Raw genomic sequence first — 19297 nt, forward strand, 5'->3', positions numbered from 1 at the left:
ACCCAGCCTGGGCTCTGGGCCAGGTTGTTGGGGGGGCGGGGGCAGCCTCCTCCCTTCCCCTTCCTCCCCACCTTGGCCTGACTCTCGCCCCCGCCTGAGGGTCTGGGAGGTTGGGAAGGAGGGAAGGCGGATGAGAGCTGGGACCGTAGACCCGTCTCTGGCCCCCTCCCCCCCATTCAACCCCCACTCCCCCGCGCGCCTCCTCCGCCCCCTTCCCGCCTCTCCTCCCCCTCCTCAGCAGGTCGCTACCCCAGCCGTGGGCCCCTTCTCGAACCACCCCCACCCCACCCCCAGCTCCAGACCTGGCTCCGAGCTGCTGCGAGGGGGAGGGAGAGAGGGAAGGAGAAAAAGGGAAGGGGGGGGGAGGAGACCTGGGAGGGAGGGAAGGAGAGAGAAGGAGAAAAAAGGAGAGAGATCGAGAGATGGGGGGGAGAAGGAGAGCGACAGAAAAAAGGGCGAGTGGAGAGGGAGACGGGGAAATTGAGGGAGAGAGAGGAGAGGGACAAAGACGGAGGGAGGGGGGAGGAGAAGGCGAGGGTGCAAGACGGAAGGGAGAGGAAAAGAAGGAGAGAAGAGAGAGGAGAGGAAACCAGGAGATGGGGGAGAGGAGAGAGGGGTGGACTGGGAAAGGCAGCGCTCAGGAGGAGGCCGAGCGGAGGGCGCCGATGGGCAGGGCAGAGCCGGGGACCGGCTCACCGAGGCTGGAGGAGCTTGGAGCGGCCGCAGGAAGAGACAGCAGGCCGGGCAGAGAAGCAGAAAGATGGAGCTGGAGCGCTGGACTGAGGCGGAGGCTCTCAGGTGCATCGACCCAGCCCCGGGTGGGGTAGGGGACCGGCTGCCGCCCTGCAGGCCCGGCCCCTCCCACTCCGCGGCTGCCCCCGGGTGCGCGGGGGGGCTCAGCCTTCCTAGCTGCAAAATGGGGGTGCTAGCGGCCCCTGGCGCTCCTGCCTGCGAGATGTCAGAGGCCTGGGATGGGATGGTAGCCGTCAGGGCTGCCACTGGTGAGAGGCCGAAAGAAGGGTGGAGAAGGAAGGGGTCATGACCCAGGAAGGCTCTAAAGATTTTGCCTCCCCTGGGCGGCCTCCACCCAGGTCCTGGATTTCCGAACCTGACAGGTAGGTAGGGAGTCAAACTCCCAAACAAGTGAGGTTCCCTCTGACCCAGAGCCGGGGAAGCCAGGCTGGGCCCTCCCCAGGGAGGCAGGCCTGGCTGGACTCCCGGCTCTGAGGGAGGGGGCTGGGGGCTTGGCCTCCCTGGTTCCCTGTGGACCTGGACTTCTGAGTCTGAGGCAGGACGGGGCCTGGATCCCGGGGCCCTTGGGGGAGGAAGGGCCGAGGGCCTGATTCCTGGGTTCCCTGGGGAGGAGGGGGCCGGGGGCCCGGATTCCTGGGTCCTGGCACCCACCCGTAGAACCGACCTTGCGGGGCCTTCGCCGCACACAAGCTCGTGTCTGTGGGTCCGTGTCGGGGGCTCTCCATCGCGGCTGGGGCCTCCCCGGCCCTCCCCGCCCACCCTGGCCCCCTGTCTGTCCGTCTGTCTGTCCACCTGCCGCGCGCCCCGGGCTGAGGTAGGAGGTTGTATAGTTGAGGAGGACACCCACGGAGATCACTATACGGCCTCCTAGCTTTCCCCAGGCTGCGCCCTGCACGGGACGGCCCGGCGGGGACCCCCGGCCCCTGTCGCCGCCCCACCCCGCCGGGCTCAGGGGGCTGCTGGGAGGAGAAGCCGGGCTGTCCCTCCTGACCTCGTCCCTGCCTGCCTTCCTTCCTCCCCTTCCCTCAAAAAGTTTCTCTCCCAGCTAGAAATCTGGCTTTTTTCCTGTTCTTCTCTCTGTCTCTCCATCTCTGTCCCCGAGTCTCTGCACAGCGGCTGCTCAGACCCTGACTCCATCAGTCTCTTATGGTGCCTTCTGGGTCTCTGGCTCAGTTGCTGTCTTTCGGGCCCTCGCAGGGTCTATGTCCCTTTGTGCCGCAGCCCCCCAGGGCCTGGCGGGGGGTTCCCCCCACACCACACTGCCGGCCTCTGAGTCCCTGAGACCCTTTAACCTGTGAGGACGTCCAGGGTCACAGGTGAGGTTCTTGGGAGCCTGGCGTCCGGCCCAACCACCAGCCTGGGGACTGTCGGCCCAATGACCCCACACACCCTTCCTCCCCTGAAAACCCTAGAGCCTGACATTTGACGGGGGACACTGAAACCTGACCTCTGACCTCTGTCTCATGGGCCCCTCCCCCTCCCCACGGTGACCTCACAAAAGTCACTAGCTTCTCTCCAGGCTGAGAGCCTCCGTGATGGCCCTGCTGGTCCCAGCGAGCACCGTCTCGTCCGCCCTGGTGGCCCTCTCCGTCTTCGGGGCCTCCGCCTGGGCCTGTCTCCTCTGCTTCACGTCGTACAATGAGCGCCTCCAGATCTGCCAGATCTTCGACGGCCTGGAGAGGCCGGCCCTGGGGGAGTGTGAGGAGGCCTTCGCGGAGGCCTTTAAGGGCCTCCTGGACACTGAGATCCGTGAGGAGACCCCCCCATCCTCCAGCACCCCCCCAGGGCTGTGTGGAGGGAGGGACCAGAGAGGCCTGGAGAGACGGAGGGGGTCAGAGACTCAGGACACTGGGGACGTGGTGCTGGGGGGATCCGCGTCCCCCAGCTCCTGCCTCCCACCCCCAGACTACGATGAGAGAAGCCACCTGCACGATGCCTTCACCCAGATGACCCACTCCCTCCAGGAGGTGGCCGCCGCCCAGGGTGAGTGGTGCAGGGACGGCAGCGCTGGGAGGTGGGGGTGCGGAGTCCCCAGGAGATGGATGCTGGTGAGGGGAAGGCCCCGAACTTGACAGTGATCTCGGAGGAGGTGATCTGGGGAGCCACGTGAGCGGGGTGACCTTGTCAGGCAGAAGAGTCGGGCAGAGGCTGGTGCGGAGGTGAAGGTAGCGTAGAAATAACTGGGAGTCTGCAGCCAGCTGGGGTCAGGGCGATGGGGCTTCTGGCCATGGTCGCGGCCCCTACCCTGGGCCTCAGCTGACCCAGCCTGAGTGATGGGACGGCTGCCTTGCCTCGCAGGATGGGCTTGGAGCTCAGGGCGAGGGAGCCCCCCTGCCCCAGTGAGACTGGCCTCAGGAGGAGAGCTTCCTCCTGGGTAAAACGCACGTGTTCCCTATCGATCTAGTGATGCCGCGTTTTTGCCACGCGAGGCTGTGGGAGGCAGGAAGACAAGAGCAGGGAGAGGGCATCATTCAGGTGACCAGCATGGGCGAGGCGGGCCCGCGTGACAGCCTTGGGGTGGGGAGGGCACACGCTGAAGACACATAGGCACGTGACAGCGTGGAGGGGCGTCAGGGCTGGGGTGACCCTCACGGCCAAGGGGGCAGCCTGAGCAGTAGTCACGCCATGACACAGGACCCTTGCCCCCCCATGCGCTGGAGGCTGGAATTGGGAGGGAGGCCTGAGCGCTCCATCTTTTGCGGCCTAACCTCCACCGTCCAGGGCCTCAGGCGTCATTTCTGCACCTTCATTCTGTTACTTCTGCTCCCGGCTGTTGCCCACCGAGCTTTTTGACAAAGAGCCCCAAAGATGAGGAGTTCCCATCCATTCAGGGGACCAGCGTGGGGAAGACGTAGCTGGGGAGCCTCCCCAGAGGGAGAGGAATTCAGCTGGTTGGGGTGGAGAAGGGGGGGCAGCTCCTGACCTCAGGAGACACCCCTTCTTCCCCACGTAGGCCACTCTGCCACAGAAGGCTTTGAAAAGATGAGAAACAAGTCCAGCTCTGGGTGTAGGCAACCCTTGAGGGCTGTGTGTGAGACGGGGGAGGCTGGGAGGCCTGGGTGAAGGCTGTGGTGAAGGAGGCCTGAGCTGGGGTGACGGGGATTAGAAAGGTGGAGAAGGGAGCTCCCCGTCGTGGCTCAGTGGTTAACGACCCCGACTAGGATCCATGAGGACACGGGTTCGACCCCTGCCCTCACTCAGTGGTTTAGGAATCCGGCATTGCCGTGAGCTGTGGTGTAGGTCACAGATGCGGCTTGGATCCCACGTTGCTGTGGCTGTGGCGTAGGCCGGCGGCTACAGCTGTGATTGGACCCCTAGCCTGGGAACCTCCATATGTTGTGGGTGCGGCCCTAAGAAAACAAAAAAACCAAAAAAAAAAAAAAGGAAAGAAGGAAGAAAAGTAGAGAAGAGGGGATGGGGTGGAGAGAGTCAAGGGCAGGAGGACCTTGGGTTGGATAAGCTGTTCAGGGAGAAGGAAGAGGGTTGGGGACAGCGTTCAGGGTCTGGGTCCAGGCCTGCATGGGCAGTGGCTCGTCCTGAGATGGGGATCTGAGAAGGAAGAGCAGGCGTGGGGGGCAGATGGCCAGCTGGCCTCTGAAATGGTGACTGCAAGGGGCCCGGGAACATCCAGGGGGCAGCCTGAGCCACAGGTCCAGGGCTCAGCTGGTCTGTCCCGAAGGAGCAGGGCTGTGAGCCGGGGAAGGGCAGGGTCAGCTCTCGGTGTGGGAAGTGCCTCTGGGGCCGTAAGGAGGCCGGCCAGGAGGGAGAGGCTGGAAGCTGGGAGAAGCTGGTGCAATGCATTCCGTGGATATTTATTGAATGTGGCAAATTCAGGGAAACGCTGTGACCCAAACGCCAAGCCACCTGCCCTCAGATTGCTTCTCCGGGGGTAGGGGAGGACAGACAATAGACAAATCAGCGAAATGCTAGAGTGTATCAGTTGGTGAGCCCTGCTGTGGAGGGAAACGGAAGGAGAAGGGAGCAGGGCGGCCAGTGGGGCGATCATTTTAAATAGGTTGATCGGGGAGGCGCAAATGAGAAGGTCCGATGGAGCAAAGACCTGAACCAGGGGAGAGTGAGAGCCATGCAGATAATCCAGGGAGAGCCCTTCCAGGCAGAGGGAAGAGCCAGTGCAAAGGCCCTGGGGCCAGTGGGGCTGGAGTGGACCTGGTAGGCCAGTGCTTCCCCAGCCCCACAGTGTATGTCAGAATCTTCTGGGAGCCTATGAAAATGCAGACCCCTGGGCCCCACTCTCCGTTCCTGACCAGTAAGTCTGAGGTGGGGCCCAGCACCTGACATTTCCAGGTTCCCAGGGGCCAGGGCTGCTGTTGCAGGAACATACTTTTGAACCCCTGTGGGGGGCCCTCAGACCATCTTCAACCAAGGTGCCCCCTCTTTCCAGCTTCTACCCAGGGATCATCGCTTCGGCCAGTCTCTTTGGCTTTTGCCCGTGATATGGGGAAGCCATTGGAGGATTTTAAAGGAAGGGGGTGGTCGTGGATCCTACTAAGGCCTTATGGGTCAAGGGCAGAAGCAGAGAGACCAACAAGGAGGTTATCAGTGGTGGCTGGGACCAGTGGCAGTGGTTCAGGTGAGCCAAGATGAACCTGCCCCAAACATGGAAGATGCTCGGTCTGCAGAGAGCTGTTTATGTTCATTATCTGCCTGAAAGATATCTTTATACCAACCCTATAAAATGTGTGTGTGTGGCAGGGAGGGGTTATAGCCCCATTTTCCAGATGGGCAAGTTGGGACTCAGCTGGACAGGGAGAACAGGCCAGGAGATAATCTGGATCAGATGTATGTGGCGTGAGGATGCCTCGGTCTCTCCTGATTGGAGAACCCAAGAAATGGACATGCTGACTCAGAGCAGTCGGTGGTGGCAGCAGATACTGTGAGTGTCTCTTAACCATGGAGTGGATGGTGTGGTTTACAGGGAAGTGTGTGTACCACAGGTGGTGATCTCTCGTGGAGGCTCTGGAGTTTGGCCGCCTGGGTTCAAGTCTAGCTGTTTGACCTCGGGCCACCTTCTCACACTTGTGGATGGTTAACACTCGTAGTTGACCCTTTTGTAACCCTGTGTGCCAGGCACCGTTCGAAGGCATTACCCCAGCGATCGCTAAGTGGTACCCGGCACACAGTTTAGGAGGGGATGCTTTTCTGTCGTATGACAGTAAATCCTCCCTCTCATCCCCGCAAGGCAGACCCTGATATTGTCCCCATTTTATGAATGAGGAAACTGAGGATCAGGAAGGTGAAATACGTGGCCGGGGTCCCATGGGGAGGAGGACGTGAGATGGCTGGCTCAGGTGTGAGACAGATGTGCTCAGAGCTGGAAGAGCCAGGGCTGAAACCCAGCTGATCAGAAACAGTTGAAAGTCCTAATGGAGCATGTTTGGGGGGAGACTTTATAACATCCGCCCGCGCCCCCTTGTGGTTCACTTGATATAACCCCTGCCCCTTGGCCTCGCTGGACATTTCACTCCCATCCCTATTCCACTCTGTGGTTTCCTAGTTACGTGACATTCTCCCCCTGCCCTGTGGCTGACTTGGTATATCCCACAGTCACCGTCTCCTCCGTGAGTCGTTTGGTTTGGCCCATGGATATCCCTTGGATACCTCTTCCAACATCCTGGCCCTTCATTTGAGCATCCCACTCTGACCACATCCTCCTGACCCATCCTGCCATCTCCAGACCACATGCCCGCCTTGCGGCCAGGGAGATGCCTCTAAGTCCTTTACCCCTCATTTTGAACCCACTTCCTGGCTTCAGTGCCCCCTCTCTCCAGCGTCTACCCAGTGATCATCACTTTAACCAGCCTCTTCGATGCCCTCCCTTTTTGTATGGTTTTAAATTGCAGAGGAACCTGCCATGGCTTAAGCAAGCTAGGAGTTAGAAGTTAATTTCATCCATATCAAATAAGGCTAGTATGGCAGCTCCATTTTCCTGGGGGCCCAAGCCCCTTCCAGCTTTCTGCCTTACCATTCCAGGGTAACCTTCTTATCCTCATGGCCCTATATAACTGCTAGAGCACCAGCCATCAAATCTAAGTTTCAAGCAATAGGATGTAAGAAGGGGAAAGGGATCAATAAATGGCACCATTTCTCTTGTGAGGCTACCTTCTGTAGCTCACACATGACACTTGTGCTTACATCTCCATGATCAGAAATTGGTCATATGAGCACAGCCAGCTGCAAAGGAGGCTGGGAAATGTAGTCTTTTAGTTGGGGCGGGGCGGGGGGGCTATTGCTTTTCCAGCTGAAATGCAGGGTTATGTTACTAAAGAGAAAAGAGATTATTTTGAGGCAACTAGAAATCCTTGTGTATGTTTGCTAAGACTGCTGTAACAAAATACCATAGACCGGGTGGCTTAAATAACAGCAATTTCTTTGTTCACAATTCTGGAGGCTGGAAGTCCGAGATGAAGGTGTCACTGTTTGCAGGGCTCGTTTCTTCTGAGGCCTCTCTCCTTGGCTGTTGACCATCTTCCCTCTGTGTGTGCCTCTGTCTAAATTTTCTCCTCTTGTGAGGAAGTCAGTTATGTTCGATTTAGGCCCACCCTAATGACCTCATTTTAACTTAACTACCCCCTTGACACTCTATGTCCAGGGAGTTCCCCTTGCAGCTCAGTAGTTAATGAATCCGACTAGGAACATGAGGTTGCAGGTTCGATCCCTGGCCTCGCTCAGTGGGTTAAGGATCTGGCGTTGCCGTGAGCTGTGGTGTAGGTTGCAGACACAACTCGGATCCCGCGTTGCGGTGGCTGTGGTGTAGGCCAGTGGCTACATCTCCGATTCAACCCCTAGCCTGGGAACCTCCATGTGCCGCAGGAGCAGCCCTAGAAAAGGCAAAAGGAAAAAAAAAAAGACTCTATGTCCAAGTACAGTTATATTCGGAAGGACTAGGGGTTAGGACTTCAACATATGAACTTGGGAAGGACGCAGTTCAGCCCATCGCACCCTGCCACATTCCTGCTTTCCAGAACCAACTCTACCTGTAAATCATTCGAGCCACCTGCTTTGAAAAGGCCACAAAACCTTATAGTTTGGAGGCCATTACAATGGTCAAAACTCAAACATCCATAAGGACAGAGAACATCAAAACAATGAAAGGGGGATAGAAATGAAGAGGCTGGAGAATGGAAAATTTGTGGGTGTGTGCCCTGTCTAAAAGGAACTGTGGAGTTCCCTGGTGGCTCCACAGTGGGTTGAGGATCCAGTGTTGTCACTGCTCTGGCACAGGTTCAGTTCCTGGCCTGGGAACCTCCACATGCCAAAAAATAAAAAATATGAATAAATAGGTAGATAGCTAAATGAAAGGGGTGGCTGCTGTTCAGCTCCAGCTAATTGCTGCCTTGTGGACATAGTCTCTAAGTTTCTTAAAGGGATGCCAAACATTTTATGTGATTTTCCCCAGTTTTACATGATGGCAACTGATTCCTTTTTCAAAATACTTTCCAGGCCAAATGTAACACATTCAAAGGACGTGAACTGGGGCCACAGGCCTCCAGTTGTGATCTGCATTCCAGCTGGATCCTGGAATTCATTCTACACATACTTAGTGAGCACTTTCTAAGACTCAGAGCCCTACCGCTAAAGCAAGACATGTTTGCTTACTTAAGAGGCAGCCGTAAATGATGACGACGTATATTTAAATTATGTAATTGCAGACTGGCGATAGCTATGAATGGGCTGAATGGGGCACAGATTAGAGACAAACATGGACTGGATTAGATTAGATTTGCGGTCAGAGAAAAACCTCTAAGGAGGTGGCTCGAGCTATGACATGAAGGATGAGTAGGATTAGGGGGAAAGATGAACTTGAGACAGAAACCAGCATGTGCAAAGACCCTGAGATGCTAGCAACTATGGTTCTTTTCCTGTTGGGGGAAGCGAAAGGTGGGTAACAGGGATGGAATAGAGAGGGAGAGGAAACTAGGCCAGACCGCGTAGGGGCCTCGCGGGCCTTGGGAGAAATTTGGTCTTTATCCTCCCCTTCCCCAACAAGATAACACAGATGATGCCGAGGGGTTCCATCAGAGACAGGCCAGAGGCAGTGGAAGGAAGGAGACTTGGGGTTGTGTCAACCTTGGGGTGGACAGGCTAGGAGGAGGTGAGAAGCAGGGGTGGGTAGTATATACCAGGGACATGGGGGTGGAGAGGGGCTGGGGAAGGGGCGCAGACACGTGGCAGCGAGTCTTGCCAGGCTCCGCCCACCTTGGGGAAGGGTCTTTACTCCAAGAACTGCCTCCACTCCAGGGTCCTTTCGGGTTGCCTTCCCTCTTGCCGCCAGGAAAATGCGCAAGGTTATATCACAGCTTAAAGAAGGTAAAACAGACCGTCTCCTTCCCTGGGGCCCAGACAGAAAAACGCCACTCCCGAGACCCCCTTCCGCTCCCTGCAGCCCAATCCCCTGGCCAGATCTCTCAGCTGAGCTTCCCTAGGTGGGTCGCTCCTGACCCAAACTCTTAACTGTTCCCACTACTCTCCCGCGCCTTGGACGGAAGGTTTCTTCTAGCTAGGACCGCCGCTTAGCACGGTCCTGACCCAGATGAGCCTGGGCCTCTTCCTGGATCTCTGTGTCTAGCTTTGCGCCCTCTGTTCCTGATTTCCAGCCGGGACCCCTTAGTGGGCTACTTCTAGCCTGACAACACCTCTACCTGGGCTTCCCAATTAGGCCCTGTCTTCTCCGAGGATCGCCCGATCTAGGCCACCAGAGCTGGCTCGGTCTCCTGCTCTTGCGAGCCGCGGGCCTGCCGCCCTTCCCCACCACCCCGCCTTACATGCTAGCTGCAGACCTGTGGCTGACCTCTTAAAGGAATGCTGCAGGTCTGGCTGGGTCCCCAGGTGGAAGCCGGCAAGCCTGGCCCCGCCTACAGGTGGAATGCTGCGGGCTTGGCCCCGCCCCCTAGGTGGGCTGCGGCCGCGGGACGCCGTCCCCTCGAAGGAATGCATCCGGGGCAGTAACAGTTCCTCGAAGGGAACTTCAGGTGGGCGCCTGCCGCGATTTACAGGGTAGTAACGCTTCCTCTCTCTCCACAGTCCCGGCCTGCGTCCCTCCCTGCGGTAAGCACTTTATTCAAAGCTCAGAATTGCGGGGGAAGGGAGGTGGTGGGGCCGAAACCTGGGACTTGGAGTGGGAGAGCAGGAGTGAACCTCTGATCGGAGGGGGCCAAGAAGAGCCCCGGAGAAAAGTAAGTACACCAGGTATTATTCACACACCTGATAAAAGGCGGGTCCGAAAATCAATGCAAGCCAATGGGAATCCTAGAGGCCTGGAGAGTGGTGAGAGCCAGCCAATGAACGCAGGGAAGGCGGGACCCAGATTTTGTCTGGATGTTAGAACTCAGCTTAAACAGACCTTCAGATGACCGAAGGGTTGCGGACAGGGGGAAACGGATGGAGCCCAGGTCCAGCATTCCCGTCCCATAGGACTCCAGGAGGTCGCCCGGCGTTTCCACTGTCGCGGGTGCTACTCCACCGTCTGCGACCTCCCGTTGGACTGCCCAGGTGAGGGGCGTGGCCTTGAAGGGCTTGAAACCTGAAAAACTGGAGGAGTTGACCAAGGAGGGGGCGGGGCCGGACGTGTGCGGGCCCAGGTGGTAAGGTGGACCTGTCTTTTAGTTCAGGACGTGACGGTGACTCGGGGTCATCAGGCTATGTTCTCCTGCACTGTGAACTTCCAGCTGCCCAAGGAAGAGATCACCTATTCCTGGAAGTTCGCTGGAGGTGTGAGTCGGGGCGGAGCCAGCGTGAAGGGTCTGGGAGGCGGCTTTTGCTTCTCTAGAGGATGCGGAGTCAGGGCGCAGAAAGTGGGACTCGGGGAGCTCGGTCTAGATTCTTGATTCACGAAGCAAGGGGAGGGTCCAGGTATTTAGGGGAAAGGGTGAAAACTCACTGCAGGGCCAGAGCTCAGGGGCTGGTTAACCCGCAGGCGTTTTGGGCGGGAGAACGAACGCTAGGCCCACGGGGCGGAGTCAAGACTTAGGAGGCGGGGCTATAGGTGGAGGATCGGCGAATAAGGGCTAAGGGTGGGGCCAGGCTCGAGAAGGCGTGGTCTATCTCTGGGGTGGGGCTTGCACTCGGAGGTTGGGCGAGGCAGGCGGAGAGTCTGACTTGGGCAAGGGCGAGGCCCCCCTCCTGCCGCCTCAGTCCGGGCGTCGCGCAGCTCCGGACTCAGGACGTGTCCTACTTCCGAGACATTCCGCGGGCCGAAGGATACCTGGCGCGCATCCGGCCGGTGCAGCCCAAGCACCGCGGGACCTTCTCCTGCGTGATCACACACGACCAGCGCCCCCTGGCGCGGCTCTACTTCTTTCTTAACGGTGCGGGAGGGCTGGACTGCGCGACGGGAGGGCGGGGCTACGTGAGGGGTGGGGCTCACGCCTGGCCGACGTGCGCGCCCCCACAGTGACGGGTCCGCCGCCGCGCGGGGAGACTGAGCTCCAGCTCACTTTTCGGGAGGTCTTGCGCTGGGCGCCGCGGGAGGCGGAGATGATTGAACCCTGGAGCCCGAGCCTGGGCGAGTTGCTGGCCAGCCCCGAGGCTCTGACGTCGGGCAATCAGTGCCTGCTCGCGGCCCTTGTGGCCTTAGTATCAGTCTGTGTGACCGTGCTGGCGTGGTGAGTCCCCGGGACCCGGAGTCCCAGCGTCCGTCTTTCCCCTTCCCCAGATCCGCGATTCTGAATTCCCAGACTGTCCTCCCTCAGACCCAGAAGTCTGGGTCCCCCGCCTCCTATTCAGAAGTCCAGCCCCTACTCCCTCGGGTCCAAGAATCCAAGTCTTATCACCCACCTGTGGGACCCAGGCTCCAGGAACCAGATTCCTGGTCCCTAGCCTCCCCTACCCCCCAAACACCTCCTTGTTTTCCCCAGGATGTTCTTTCGATGGTACTTCAGCGGCAGCTAACAAAGGTATCTTTTCCTTCCTTATCCTACTTCCATCCCTAAAATAAAGAATATATTCCAAGAGTTCCCGTTGTGGCTCAGTGGTCAACAAATCCGACTAGGAACCATGAGGTTTCGGGTTCGATCCCTGGCCTTGCTCAGTGGGTTAAGGATCCGGCGTTGCCGTGAGCTGTGGTGTAGGTTGCAGATGCCGCTCGGATCCCATGTTGCTGTGGCTCTGGCGTAGGCCTGTGGCTACAGCTCCGATTTGACCCATAGCCTGGATATCTCCATGTGCCACAGGAGCAGGCCTAGAAAAGGCAAAAGACAAAAAAAAAAAAAAAAGAATATATTTCCGCTCTCTAGATTCCTTCATCTTTGAAGATGGTCACTAGTAATTTAAGTAAGAGGAAGAGCAGCATATGCCCAGGTGAGCAGGCCCCCATAAGGATGGTAGTAGACACAGCTGCTGTGCTGAGGGCTTTAGGTGCAAGCCCAGACCCCTCCCCAGATACCTGGCAGCATCGTGAACGTTTACACCTGCAGATGACACCCTGAAAGAGTCCTTGGTATCACTCTGTCAGCCTGTTCCTCCCTGACACTTTCCTGCTGTCGTAAAAGGCACCACGATCCATCCAGCTGCTCAACCAGAAACCTAAGTTGCTTTTAATTCCTCCTCCATGTCCAGTCTATTTCCAGGGCTCTGCTCTTGCAGTTCCTAAATCTCTCACGGAGTTGCTCCATCTGTGGTCCAACACCGTCTCTTGCCTGGGTCACTGCAGCAGTGTCCGCTCGGGCCTCCCTGGCTCCCCTAAGCCTTGTCCCACTGCAGTCCCTTCTTCCCAAAGCAGCCAGAGTGATATTTTGAAACGTGTCAGATCTGGTCACTTCTCTGCTCAAAATCCTTCAGTGGCTCCCCAGTGGCATTAGAATAAAATCCAGTTCTCTGTCAAGGCCTCCAAAGCACCCCCCTCTCCCGGCCCTTCAAAGTTCCCACCCCATGCTTACCTGAGCTTTTCCTGCCCTGCAGTTTCTCTGGTCTTTGCTCATGCCTTGTATTCATCTTGATCCTTATTCTCTCCAAGACCTGGGTACATGCTGTTTTCTGCCTTGAAGAGTATTTGTCCCTTTTTTGTTGTTTGTTTTTGTTTAGTTATTATTTGTTTTTTTAATAATATATTTTTTTATTACACAAATGAATTGATCACATCTATAGTTGTATAATGATCATCACAATCCAATTTCACAGGGTTTCCATCCCACAACCCAAGCACATCTCCCCACCCCCCAAACTGTCTCCTCCGGAGGCCATAAGTTTGTCAATGTCTGTGAGCCTTTTTTTTTTTTTTTTTTTGTCTAGCTAACTCAGTCATGGTTTCCCCGGAACAGCCCTTGCATGCATCGACTCTCCACAACTCTGTGAGAGCTGGCACTGTATTTGTGTGGCTGACTCCACCTCCCTTTCCTCTCCCTGTTTACTCTCTAGTCCCACGAGCCTTTTTTTTTTTTTTTTTTTGGCTGTGGCATGCAGAACTGCTGGGGACAGAGATGCAGAGATAGAACCTGTGCCATAGCAGTGACAACAGCAGATCCTTAACCCACTGAGCCACCAGGGAACTCCAGGCCTCTTTTTGTCGCTCTGAACATGCAAAGCTCAGTTCTGTCTCCGGGCCTTCGCACCTGCTATTCCTACTTGAAGTGACTTTACCTTGAACCTCACGAAGCCACCTCCCTCTCAAGGCACAGGTCCCAGCTCAGATGTCACCTTCTCCGCCTACATCCCTCCTCCCACGTACATCCCCCCATATTAGCTTGTGCATAACACACATTCAGACCTAATGTAAACTTATTTTTTAAAGCATGGTGTTGTGTCTTCCCCACGTAACAAGTAATCTTCTTCACATTCTTGTTCACTGATTTGTCCCCTTCGCTGGCTCATTCAATTGGCAAATATTTACTGAGCACTTACTATGTCCCAGGCATTTTCTCTCTTTTTTTGGGTGTGTGTGTGTGTGTGTGTGTGTGTGTGTGTCTTTTCCAGGGCCGCACCTGCAGCGTATGGAAGTTCCCAGGCTAGGGGTCGAATCGGAGCTGTGGCCGCCTGCCTACACCACAGCCACAGCAACGTGGGGTCCGAGCTGCATCTGTGACCTACACCACAGCTCATGGCAACACCGGATCCTTAACCCACTGAGCGAGGCCAGGAATCCCACCTGCAACCTCGTGGTTCCTAGTCGGATTCATTAACCACTGCGCCACGATGGGAACTCCTGTGCCAGGAATTTTCAAGTCACCGTAGAAATACCAGTGGAGGCATTCCCGACGTGGCTCAGCGGAAACAAATCTGACTAGCATCCAGGAGGATGCAGGTTTTTTTTGTTTTGCTTTGTTTTTGTTTTTGTTTTGTCTTTTTGCCTTTTCTAGGGCCGCTCCCACGGCATATGGAGGTTCCCAGGCTAGGGGTCGAATCGGAGCTGTAGCTGCCAGCCTACGCCAGAGCCACAGCAACGCGGGATCTGAGCCGCGTCTGCAACCCTACACCCCAGCTCACGGCAACACCGGATCCTTAACCCACTGAGCAAGGGCAGGGATCGAACCCGCAACCTCATGGTTCCTAGTCGGATTCATTAACCACTGCGCCACGATGGGAACTCCCCATAGTAACTTTAAGTGGAGTATAGTCTATGAAAATATTGAATCCCTGTGTTGTACACCTAGACATATGATATTGTACGTCAACTGTGCTTCAGTTGAAAAAAAATCTGCACCCTCATGGAGTTTGATTCCTGTCAAACAATGAACAAGAAAATTAAGCGAAAATAGGCACCAAGTCGTATGATAATACATGTGATAGAGAAAACAAAACAGAGAAACGGGTGGGTTGCCGAGGGGAGAGGGGTAGCAATAGGATCTTTGGTGATGGCGACACTGAAGTAAGACTTGGAGGGGGGAGTTCCCATCGTGGCTCAGTGGTAACAAACTTGACTAGTGCCCATGAGGACGCAGGTTCGATTCCTGGCCTCCTTAAGTGGATTAGGGATCTTGCATTGCTGTGAGCTGTGGTGTAGGTCGCAGAGACAGCTCAGATCCTCTGTTGCTGTGGCTGTGGTGTAGGCTGGCAGCTAAGGCTCCAAATGAGCCCCTAGCCTGGGAACCTCCATATGCCACAGGTGTGGCCCTAAAAAGAGTTGAAGGGGATGAATTATGAGCCAGGTGGATATTTCTGCTGTGGTGTTGGCACAGGTTGCAACTGCGGTGGCGTGGGTTCCATCCCTGGCCTGGGGAGTGTCCACATGCTGCAGGTCCAGCCCCAAACAAGTGCAAAAGAAACAGCAGGGGCCAAGGCCCAGAGGCAGGACTGTGCCTGGTGTGTGGAGAACAGCCAGGATGTCAGTACACCCAGAGCAAGGCTTTAGGAAAGGAGCCTGCGGCCAGGCGAGGTCACAGAGAACCCAGGAACCAGTTCATGCAGGACCTTGGCCACCATGAGGTCTTGGTTTTCCTTTGTATGAGATCATGGCCCGTCTTGAGCCAAGGAAGGTCATGATCTGACTTGACTGGCACAGCTCCTGCCTGAATCGCGGACCGTATCAAGGGAGGGGTGGGAGCAGGCATCACTGCGAGGTGATAATCTGGGCAATAATCTGGGCATGAGATAGCAGCTTCTTTTTTGGTCTTTTTAGGGCCACACCGCAACTTATGGAGGTTCCCAGGCTAGGGGTCCAATCGAAGCTACAGCTGCCGGCCCGCACCACAGCCATAGCAGCTCGGGATCCGAGCTGCATCTGCGACCTACCCCACAGCTCATGGCAGTACCAGATCCTTAACCCACTGAGTGAGGCCAGGGCTCGAACCTGTGTCCTCAGGAATACTAGTCAGATTTTGTTTCCCCTGAGCCACGACGGGAACACAGAGCAACTTGAATCAAGGAAAGACGTGCAGCTCAGGGACAAAGTGGTGATAGCGACAGTGAGGAGGGGGGTCCGAGATCTGACGTGAAGGTAGAACCAAAGGCATTTGCAGACTGTTGGGTAAGGAAGAAAAGAGAAGAGTTAGGAATCAGTAGTCAGGACAGAGGCAGTGGCTCGTGCCCTCTGCCTTAATGGAAGTGTTCTAGATCTGCCCTGTCCAATATGGAAGCCACCAGCCTTACATGGCCATGAAGCACGTGGAATGTGGCCAGAGCAATGAGGAACTGAACTTAATCTTATGTAGCTGTAATGACTTAAATCTGTATCGTCCCACCTCTGTGACAACAGAAGTCACGGAGGCGTATGTCTGGGTGTCCTTAACTGTGGGTCGCAGGCTCTTTGCTCAATTGGAGCCCCTGGAAGGCAGACTCTGCCTCGGTTGTTTGCAAACCTGGCAAAGCGTGTGGAATTCAGCAAGAACTTGGTAAGTGCTTTTGTGACTGATTGACTGAATCAAAAGATGAATGCAATGCAAAAAAAAAAGTAGTCCTATGTGGTAATGGCTACTATTGTTGATAAAGCTACTGTTGATATATACACGTAACTGAGTCACTTTGCAGTTGATAAAGCTGCTCTGGCTTTTTTTTTTTTTTTTTTTTGGCTGTGCCTGTGGCATATAGTAGTTGCCAGGCCAGGGATTGGACCCACACCACAGCAGTAACCAGAGCCACAGGAGTGACAACACCAGATCTTTACCCACTGGGCCACCAGGGAACTCCCTGCTCTAGGATTTTTGGGCCTGAACAGGTGGAAGGATGGAGTTATGTTTAATGAGATAAGGGAGGCAGTTGGAGGAGCAGGATTCACGGGGGTTAAAGAGGAGGAAAGGGAGGGCATGTTCGGAGTTGGATCTAGTTATTCGGTATCCAGGTGGAAACTTTTTGGAGGCAGTTGGGTATGGAAGTCTGGAATATAGGGAGAAGGTCTGATCTAAAGATAAGAGCTTTCAAGCCTTCTTCCAAAAGCCAAGTGAAGAAAGCATTTCAAGGAGAGAGGGGTCAACTGTCCCAGATGCTGTCAACTCATAGAATAGGCCTGAGAATTGGCCATTGGTTTTGTCAATGTGAATACCACTGGTGAACTTGACATGAGCAAGTTCTGTGGAGTAGTGGAGATGACCATCTGATTGGCCCATTGACCAATGGGAGTCATTGGTCATTAGAAAAATGCAAATCAAAACCACAGTGAGATGCAATCTCACAGCCACTAACTAGGATGGCTATAGTCAAAAAGTCAATAACAGGCAGTTCCTGTTTCAGTGCAGTGGAAACAAATCCAGCTAGTGTCCATGAGAATTCAGGTTCGATCCCCAGCCTCACTCCGTGGGTCAGGGATCCAGCGTTGCCGTGAACTGTGGTGTAGGTCTAAGAGTCGGCTTGGGTCCTGCATTGCTGTGGCTGTGGCATAGGCCGGCAGCTGTAGCTCCGATTCAACCCCTAGCCTGGGAACTTTTCTATATGTCGTGAGAGCGGCCCTAAAAAGCAAAAATAAATAAATAAATAATTCAACAGGTACACACTACTGTGTATAAAATAGATAACAAAGATGTACTGGATAGCACAGGGAACTATATTCAATATCTTGTAATAAACCTTTAATTGAAAAGAATCTGGGAGTTCCCGTTGTGGCTCAGTGGTTAATAAATCCGACTAGAAACCATGAGGTTGCAGGTTCGGTCCCTGGCCTTGCTCAGTGGGTTAAGGATCCGGCGTTGCTATGAGCTGTGGTGTAGGGTGCAGACGCCACTCGGATCCCGCGTTGCTGTGGCTCTGGCGTAGGCTGGTGGCTACAGCTCGGATTCAACCCCTAGCCTGGGAACCTCCATATGCCTCGGGAGCGGCCCCAGAAATAGCAAAAGAAGAAAAAGAAGAATCTGAAAAAGCATATATATATGTATATACATGTGTGCATATATACATAGCTGAATATATACACATAACTGAGTCACTTTGCTGTACACCTGAAAGGTTGTAAATGAACTATACTTCCATTTTAAAAATGTTTCTGAGCAATAACAAATGTTGGTGAGGATGTAGAGGGTTCAGAACCCTCCTGCTTTGCTGGTGGGAATGGAAAATGATGCAGCCACTGTGGAAAACCATCGGGCAGTTCCTCAATAAATTAAAGATACAATTGCCATATGACCCAGCAGTTCCACTCCTAGAGAATTCCACCCCAGGGAACTAAGCCTACATCCACACAAAAATTTGTATGTGAGCAGTCACAGCACTATTCACAATAGTTAAAAAATAAGAACGGGAGTTCCTGTCCTGGCTCAGCAGAAACGGAACTGACTAGCATCCATGAAGACACAGGTTTGATCCCTGGCCTCGCCCAGTGGCTTAAGGATCTGGCATTGCTGTGAGCTGTGGTGTAGGTCACAGATGTGGCTTGGATCCTGCATTGCTGGGGCTATGAGCTCCAATTTGACCCCTAGCCTGAGAACTTCCATATGCCACAGGTGTGGCCCTAAAAAGATAAAATAATAATACTGATAAAATAAAAACATCCCAAATGTCCATTAACGATGATAAATGGGTAAAATGTGCCACATCCCTAAAATGGTATATTACTTGGCAATGAAAAGGAGCCCATGGTACATGGATGAACCTTGAAAATATGCCAAATGAAAGAAATCAGTCAGGAAAAATGCACATACCACATGAATCCATTTAGGTGAAATGTCCAGAATAGGCAAATCTATGGAGACAAAAAGTAGGTCATGGTTGCCGTGGGGGTGAGGGGAGGGGTGAGGAATGAGAGTGACTGCCAATGGGTATGGGATTGCTGGGGGCGGGGGTGGTGGGGGTGAAAGTGTTCTAAAATTAGATTATGGTGATGGCTGCAGAGATCTATAAACTTGCTAAAGATTATGAAGCTACACACATTAAATGGGTGAACTTTTGGGGAGAGAAACTGCAGACAAATACAGACAGCTCTCAGGGAGTTTTGCTGTTAGAAATGGGACAGCCGCTCAGGGAGAAACAGGCTAAGACAGGGCATTTTAAAAATCAAAGAAGGGGAGTTCTCTCTGTGGCTCAGCAGTTGATGAACCCCACTAGGATCCACGAGGATATGGGTTCGATCCCTGGCCTCGCTCAGTGGATTAAGGATCTGGCCTGGCTGTGGCTGTGGTGTAGGCTGGTGGCTATAGCTCCGATTGGACCCCTAGCCTGGGAATTTGCATATGCCTCGGGTGCAGCCCCAAAATAGCAAAATAAAATACCAAAGAAGGGCTTTTGGAAGAAGGCTTGAAAGCTCTTATCTTCAGATCAGACTTTGTTCCTAAATTCTAGGCTTCTATACCCAAGCACCTCCGAGAAGTTTCCACCTGGATACCTAATAACTAGACCCAGTTACCAACCTGCCCTCCCTTTCCTCCTCCTGTTCCTGTCGTGGCTCAGCGGAAACAACTTGACTAGCATCCATGAGGATGTGGGTTTCCATCCTTGGCCCCGCTCAGTGGGTTGGGGATTTGGCGTGGCTGTGGCTGTGGGGCTGGCAGCTGCAGCTCTGATTTGACCCCTAGTCTGGGAACCTCCATAGGCCATGGGTGTGGCCTTAAAGGAAAAAAAAAAAAAAAAAGGCAAAGGACCATATATATATATATACACGTTTGGAGGCTGATGGGAAAGACCTCACTGGGAGGGAAGACTTGATGATGGAGGAGCTGGTGGGGTCTTGGAG

The 19297-nt window shown here is 54.6% G+C and overlaps 1 protein-coding gene across 3 annotated transcripts; it reads left to right on the forward strand.

Annotated features, from left to right (window-relative positions):
- The first annotated feature begins 1124 nt into the window (after positions 1-1124).
- Positions 1125-11723, forward strand: SPACA6 (sperm acrosome associated 6). Of its 3 annotated transcripts, XM_047790357.1 has the most exons (8): positions 1125-2502; positions 2659-2736; positions 9013-9081; positions 9796-9819; positions 10186-10263; positions 10378-10484; positions 10922-11078; positions 11165-11723. In XM_047790357.1, the coding sequence occupies exons 1-8, from the start codon at positions 2289-2291 to the stop codon at positions 11377-11379; spliced, it is 942 nt and encodes a 313-aa protein (XP_047646313.1). In that variant the 5' UTR covers positions 1125-2288; the 3' UTR covers positions 11380-11723. The 3 variants fall into 3 exon arrangements, with proteins under 3 accessions (XP_047646313.1, XP_047646312.1, XP_047646311.1); XM_047790356.1 differs by having other exon boundaries at positions 1125-2736; positions 10378-10482; positions 11165-11280; XM_047790355.1 differs by having other exon boundaries at positions 1125-2736; positions 10378-10482; positions 10922-11308.
- Positions 11724-19297: the final 7574 nt, after the last annotated feature.

This window comes from Phacochoerus africanus, chromosome 8 (genome assembly GCF_016906955.1).
Source record: "Phacochoerus africanus isolate WHEZ1 chromosome 8, ROS_Pafr_v1, whole genome shotgun sequence".
NCBI lineage: Eukaryota > Metazoa > Chordata > Mammalia > Artiodactyla > Suidae > Phacochoerus > Phacochoerus africanus.

What these genes read in the sequence shown, in the direction of transcription:
- SPACA6 (XM_047790357.1), top strand. Translation starts at nt 2,289, where the DNA reads ATGGCCCTGCTGGTCCCAGCGAGCACCGTCTCGTCCGCCCTGGTGGCC. An exon ending in GGAGGTGGCCGCCGCCCAGG is followed by an intron (nt 2,737 to 9,012) that starts GTGAGTGGTGCA and finishes CCTCCACTCCAG; the next exon opens with GGTCCTTTCGGGTTGCCTTC. An exon ending in CCTCCCGTTGGACTGCCCAG is followed by an intron (nt 10,264 to 10,377) that starts GTGAGGGGCGTG and finishes CCTGTCTTTTAG; the next exon opens with TTCAGGACGTGACGGTGACT.